Here is a 6,838-nt window from a genome sequence, read left to right on the forward strand (position 1 = left end):
AGCCCCCAGGCAGGAGAGGTGGCAGAGCCCCCAGGCAGGAGAGGTGGCAGAGCCCCCAGGCAGGAGAGGTGGCAGAGCCCCCAGGCAGGAGAGGTGGCAGAGCCCCCAGGCAGGAGAGGTGGCAGAGCCCCCAGGCAGGAGAGGTGGCAGAGCCCCCAGGCAGGAGAGGTGGCAGAGCCCCCAGGCAGGAGAGGTGGCAGAGCCCCCAGGCAGGAGAGGTGGCAGAGCCCCCAGGCAGGAGAGGTGGCAGAGCCCCCAGGCAGGAGAGGTGGCAGAGCCCCCAGGCAGGAGAGGTGGCAGAGCCCCCAGGCAGGAGAGGTGGCAGAGCCCCCAGGCAGGAGAGGTGGCAGAGCCCCCAGGCAGGAGAGGTGGCAGAGCCCCCAGGCAGGAGAGGTGGCAGAGCCCCCAGGCAGGAGAGGTGGCAGAGCCCCCAGGCAGGAGAGGTGGCAGAGCCCCCAGGCAGGAGAGGTGGCAGAGCCCCCAGGCAGGAGAGGTGGCAGAGCCCCCAGGCAGGAGAGGTGGCAGAGCCCCCAGGCAGGAGAGGTGGCAGAGCCCCCAGGCAGGAGAGGTGGCAGAGCCCCCAGGCAGGAGAGGTGGCAGAGCCCCCAGGCAGGAGAGGTGGCAGAGCCCCCAGGCAGGAGAGGTGGCAGAGCCCCCAGGCAGGAGAGGTGGTAGAGCCCCACACAAAGCACAACACACCGCCACCACAAACACCCGCATTTGTCCTCCTCTACAAACAACCTAATTATTTCTCTTGTATCACCGTGAGATGTTAGTGTGTTTGTTTAATTGTTTTGTAGTTGACCCGGAAGAATTGTCTTTTGTTTGTTTTATTTGTGAAGTCATTGTTTTTTCTCAATCATATCAGACGGCTCTCATCTCGTGAGGTGACTGTCTGCTCTCATCTCATGAGGTGACTGTCTGCTCTCATCTCGTGAGGTGACTGTCAGCTCTCATCTCGTGAGGTGACTGTCTGCTCTCATCTCGTGAGGTGACTGTCAGCTCTCATCTCGTGAGGTGACTGTCAGCTCTCATCTCATGAGGTGACTGTCTGCTCTCATCTCATGAGGTGACTGTCGGCTCTCATCTCGTGAGGTGACTGTCTGCTCTCATCTCGTGAGGTGACTGTCTGCTCTCACCTCATGAGGTGACTGTCTGCTCTCATCTCATGAGGTGACTGTCTGCTCTCATCTCGTGAGGTGGACTGTCAGCTCTCATCTCATGAGGTGACTGTCAGCTCTCATCTCATGAGGTGACTGTCAGCTCTCACCTCATGAGGTGACTGCTCTCATCTCATGAGGTGACTGTCTGCTCTCATCTCATGAGGTGACTGTCTGCTCTCACCTCATGGGGTCACTGTCGGCTCTCGTTCTCATGAGGTCACTGTCGGCTCTCGTCTCATGAGGTCACTGTCGGCTCTCGTCTCATGAGGTCACTGTCGGCTCTCGTCTCATGAGGTCACTGTCGGCTCTCGTCTCATGAGGTCACTGTCGGCTCTCGTCTCATGAGGTCACTGTCGGCCTCGTCTCATGAGGTCACTGTCGGCTCTCACCTCATGGGGTCACTGTCGGCTCTCGTCTCATGAGGTGACCTGCTCTCATCTCATGAGGTGACTGTCATGCTCTCATCTCATGAGGTGACTGTCTGCTCTCATCTCATGAGGTGACTGTCAGCTCTCATCTCGTGAGGTGACTGTCAGCTCTCATCTCGTGAGGTGACTGCTCTCATCTCATGAGGTGACTGCTCTCATCTCATGAGGTGACTGTCTGCTCTCATCTCATGAGGTGACTGTCAGCTCTCATCTCATGAGGTGACTGTCTGCTCTCATCTCATGAGGTGACTGTCAGCTCTCATCTCGTGAGGTGACTGTCAGCTCTCATCTTGTGAGGTGACTGCTCTCATCTCATGAGGTTGACTGTTCTGCTCTCATCTCGTGAGGTGACTGTCTGCTCTCATCTCATGAGGTGACTGTCAGCTCTCATCTCGTGAGGTGACTGTCAGCTCTCATCTCGTGAGGTGACTGTCAGCTCTCATCTCGTGAGGTGACTGTCAGCTCTCATCTCGTGAGGTGACTGTCAGCTCTCATCTCGTGAGGTGACTGTCTGCTCTCATCTCGTGAGGTGGACTGTCTGCTCTCATCTCGTGAGGTGACTGTCTGCTCTCATCTCGTGAGGTGACTGTCTGCTCTCATCTCATGAGGTGACTGTCGGCTCTCATCTCATGAGGTGACTGTCGGCTCTCATCTCATGAGGTGACTGTCGGCTCTCATCTCATGAGGTGACTGTCGGCTCTCATCTCATGAGGTGACTGTCGGCTCTCATCTCATGAGGTGACTGTCGGCTCTCATCTCATGAGGTGACTGTCGGCTCTCATCTCATGAGGTGACTGTCGGCTCTCATCTCATGAGGTGACTGTCGGCTCTCATCTCATGAGGTGACTGTCGGATCTCATCTCATGAGGTGACTGTCGGATCTCATCTCATGAGGTGACTGTCGGATCTCATCTCATGAGGTGACTGTCGCTCTCATCTCATGAGGTGACTGTCGGCTCTTATCTCATGAGGTGACTGTCGGCTCTTATCTCATGAGGTGACTGTCGGCTCTCACCTCATGGGGTCACTGTCGGCTCTCACCTCATGGGGTCACTGTCGGCTCTCACCTCATGGGGTCACTGTCGGCTCTCACCTCATGGGGTCACTGTCTGCTCTCATCTCGCGAGGTCACTGTTTTGTCCTACCTATTCCCGAGGCGTCGAAGCTCACTGTACTGTTCCCGAGGGTCGAGGGTGACAGTGAAGGTCACTGTACTGTTCCCGAGGGTCGAGGGCGACAGTGAAGGTCACTGTACTGTTCCCGAGGGTCGAGGGGCGACAGTGAAGGTCACTGTACTGTTCCCGAGGGTCGAGGGTTACAGTGAAGGTCACTGTACTGTTCCCGAGGGACGAGGGTGACAGTGAAGCACATAACAGCGGTGATTCTTGCACTAACAATATCGAGGGCCTGCGGGCCGCTGCAAGCAACAGCCTGTTGGACCAAGTTCTCACAAATCTAGCCTGACCCCCGGGCCTGGTTTGGGAAGTAGAACATCTCCCAGAACCCCATCAATCAGGTATCCAGCAGGATGATTAACAACTCTTAAGGGTCGTATTAGCCGGTCGTTACACACACGTGATGTAACGACCTCGTTCCGCTGCCTTGCTCGTTCCACCCAACTTCGAGAAAATGGTTCACTCGGCCAGGAAGGGATTCAGATGTCTGAACGCGGCTTAAGAAGAGTCGAGTGACTTTAAGTGAAGATTGGAGGCGACGGTTAAATCATTAATTTTTGTTCTTTTGAAGTCCCAAAAATTCCTCTTGGGAGCGGTGCTAAAGAAACAGGTTTAATGGCTTTCACTATTTTATTCTGGCGGTTTTGAGTCCCGCGGAGAGAGATAATTGAGAAGTGTTTCAAGAGGAATCACTGCAGTAAGAATTTGGCGGCAAAGTGCTCCTTAGAACTGTGTCTTACGGCACCTTAGAACAACAGTGGGCTGCGGTAAGGTGAGAAAACATCATTTGGGCACCCAGAAGAGTCCTCTAATGAGGAAGAAATGAGGAGGACCAACTCTGTCCGGAAACACAAACCCGCTGTTAGCCCTCGTTAACGCTTGGTGTCAGTCGTCGTGTAGGCCGCCTGGTGGAGGCTGGGCGTACCTCCTGGCGGCGTGCCTGGCTGGGCGTACCGCCTGGCAGCGTGCCTGGCTGGGCGTACCGCCTGGCAGCGTGCCTGGCTGGGCGTACCGCCTGGCAGCGTGCCTGGCTGGGCGTACCGCCTGGCGGCGTGCCTGGCTGGGCGTGCCTCCTGGCTGGGCGTACCTCCTGGCGGCGTGCCTCCTGGCTGGGCGTACCTCCTGGCGGCGTGCCTCCTGGCGGCGTGCCTCCTGGCGCGTGCCTCCTGGCTGGGCGTACCTCCTGGCGGCGTGCCTCCTGGCTGGGCGTACCTCCTGGCGGCGTGCCTCCTGGCTGGGCGTACCTCCTGGCGGCGTGCCTCCTGGCTGGGCGTACCTCCTGGCGGCGTGCCTCCTGGCTGGGCGTACCTCCTGGCTGGGCGTACCTCCTGGCGGCGTGCCTCCTGGCTGGGCGTACCTCCTGGCGGCGTGCCTCCTGGCGGCGTGCCTCCTGGCTGGGCGTACCTCCTGGCGGCGTACCTCCTGGCGGCGTGCCTCCTGGCTGGGCGTGCCTCCTGGCTGGGCGTGCTCCTGGCTGGGCGTGCCTCCTGGCTGGGCGTGCCTCCTGGCTGGGCGTGCCTCCTGGCTGGGCGTGCCTCCTGGCTGGGGCGTGCCTCCTGGCTGGGCGTGCCTCCTGGCTGGGCGTGCCTCCTGGCTGGGCGTGCCTCCTGGCTGGGCGTGCCTCCTGGCTGGGCGTGCCTCCTGGCTGGGCGTACCTCCTGGCTGGGCGTACCTCCTGGCGGCGTGCCTCCTGGCCTGGCGTGCCTCCTGGCTGGGCCGTGCCTCCTGGCTGGGCGTGCCTCCTGGCTGGGGCGTGCCTCCTGGCTGGGGCGTGCCTCCTGGCTGGGCGTGCCTCCTGGCTGGGCGTGCCTCCTGGCTGGGCGTGCCTCCTGGCTGGGCGTGCCTCCTGGCTGGGCGTGCCTCCTGGCTGGGGCGTGCCTCCTGCGGGCGTGCCTCCTGGCTGGGCGTGCCTCCTGGCGGCGTGCCTCCTGGCTGGGCGTGCCTCCTGGCGGCGTGCCTCCTGGCTGGGCGTACCTCCTGGCGGCGTGCCTCCTGGCTGGGCGTGCCTCCTGGCTGGGCGTGCCTCCTGGCTGGGCGTGCCTCCTGGCTGGCGTGCCTCCTGGCTGGGCGTGCCTCCTGGCTGGGCGTGCCTCCTGGCTGGGCGTGCCTCCTGGCGGCGTGCCTCCTGGCGGCGTGCCTCCTGGCTGGGCGTGCCTCCTGGCTGGGCGTGCCTCCTGGCTGGGCGTACCTCCTGGCGGCGTACATCCTGGCGGCGTGCCTCCTGGCGGCGTGCCTGGCTGGGCGTACCTCCTGGCGGCGTACCTCCTGGCGGCGTGCCTGGCTGGGCGTACCTCCTGGCGGCGTGCCTGGCTGGGCGTACCTCCTGGCGGCGTGCCTGGCTGGGCGTACCTCCTGGCGGCGTGCCTGGCTGGGCGTACCTCCTGGCGGCGTGCCTGGCTGGCGTACCCCCTAGCTGGGCGTAACGCCTGGCAGCGTGCCGCTACAAGAATCATACAAAACCAGGAGAGACGAAGAGAGCAAAGGTCATCAGTGAAATAGAGAGAAATCCGAAATATTTTTTCTCCTATGCAAAATCAAGATCAAAAACCACATCTAGTATCGGGCCCCTGCGAAAGTAAGATGGAACTCTCACAGATGACAACAAAGAAATGAACGAAATTGTGAGGAATCTGTACGACTGTTTTCAGCGAGCCACTAAACAATTTAAAAATTGATAACCCAAATGAAGTTTTTTATGGATATGATACCAACATCAAATCATGGTTGTCCAGGGTTATGGAGATGCGGGGACCCATGTAGTTTGTGATCTTACTTCTTAACACATTCAAAGATTTTTGTGTGTGATGTTGGTGCCTCTGTAATTTTTGTCGGTAATTTTTTGCCTCTACCTTATTTCCTCCTTTAAGGAGTGGTGCTATCTCTACTGTTTTTAGTATGTCGGGGATAACGCCAGTGTCTAAGCTCTGTCTCCAAAGAATGTTAAGGTACATACAACAAATTTCATATACACTATGACCAGCCAACGCTGTGTTTAGTCTTTAATTATAGACGATGTAATGGGCTCGAATTAGTGTTCCTGGACTCCCTCTGACACACGCCACTACCGTCTGAACCACGAAGAGCTTGCTATTTCTAGCCCGGCCTCCCGAAATGATAATACAGTAAACTATTTGGAGGAAAGTACCTATATGTAGTGATGGACCTCCAGTAAAGTACTTTTTATGAAAGTGATTTTAGGTTTGTCTGAAAAATAAAGCTAAGATAAAACTTAAATATTCCTACGCCTAGTACAGCACATATATGTACTATATTAGGGCCTAAGATAGCATGTATTGCGCCTAAGATAGCCTGCATTGGGCCTAAGATAGCATGTATTGGGCTTAAGATTGCTAGGAAAAGTTAGGTTAGATGTCATTTATGTTAGGGTTACAAAGGTTATCACTTTGTCTAAATTCAATAATACAAAACTTAACTTGCTGGTGGTCTAGGATGAAGGGCTCAGGTTTTTCTCAAGTAACTTGGCTGTTTTGAATGAGGAATATATTGAGTGGTGAAGATTCTCTGGTGTGCCCCTATTGTGTACCTTGTGTGCCCCTATTGTGTACTTTGTGTGCACCTATTGTGTACCTTGTGTGCCCCTATTGTGCACCTTGTGTGTACCTATTGTGTACCTTGTGTGCCCCTATTGTGTACTTTGTGTGTACCTATTGTGTACCTTGTGTGCACCTATTGTGTACCTTGTGTGCCCCTATTGTGTACCTTGTGTGTACCTATTGTGTACCTTGTGTGCACCTATTGTGCACCTTGTGTGCCCCTATTGTGCACCTTGTGTGCCCCTATTGTGCACCTTGTGTGCCCCTATTGTGCACCTTGTGTGTACCTATTGTGCACCTTGTGTGCCCTATTGTGCACCTTGTGTGCCCCTACTGTGCACCTTGTGAGCCCCTATTGTGCACCTTGTGTGCACCTTGTGTGCCCCTATTGTGCACCTTGTGTGCCCCTATTGTGCACCTTGTGTGCCCCTATTGTGCACCTTGTGTGCACCTATTGTGCACCTTGTGTGCACCTATTGTGCACCTTGTGTGCCCCTATTGTGCACCTTGTGTGTACC

General features: G+C 56.9%; 1 protein-coding gene across 1 annotated transcript; it reads right to left on the bottom strand.

Annotated features, from left to right (window-relative positions):
* Positions 1-3,638: 3,638 nt before the first annotated feature.
* On the bottom strand, positions 3,639-5,219 carry LOC123756920 (calcium-binding protein P-like). Its single transcript, XM_045740330.2, has one exon. The coding sequence runs from the start codon at positions 5,217-5,219 to the stop codon at positions 3,639-3,641; it is 1,581 nt and encodes a 526-aa protein (XP_045596286.2).
* Positions 5,220-6,838: the final 1,619 nt, after the last annotated feature.

This window comes from Procambarus clarkii, chromosome 26 (genome assembly GCF_040958095.1).
Source record: "Procambarus clarkii isolate CNS0578487 chromosome 26, FALCON_Pclarkii_2.0, whole genome shotgun sequence".
Classification (NCBI taxonomy): Eukaryota; Metazoa; Arthropoda; class Malacostraca; order Decapoda; family Cambaridae; genus Procambarus; species Procambarus clarkii.

Bases quoted from the DNA above. Each gene is read 5' to 3' on its own strand.
- LOC123756920 (XM_045740330.2), bottom strand. From the start codon at position 5,219: ATGATTCTTGTAGCGGCACGCTGCCAGGCGTTACGCCCAGCTAGGGGG.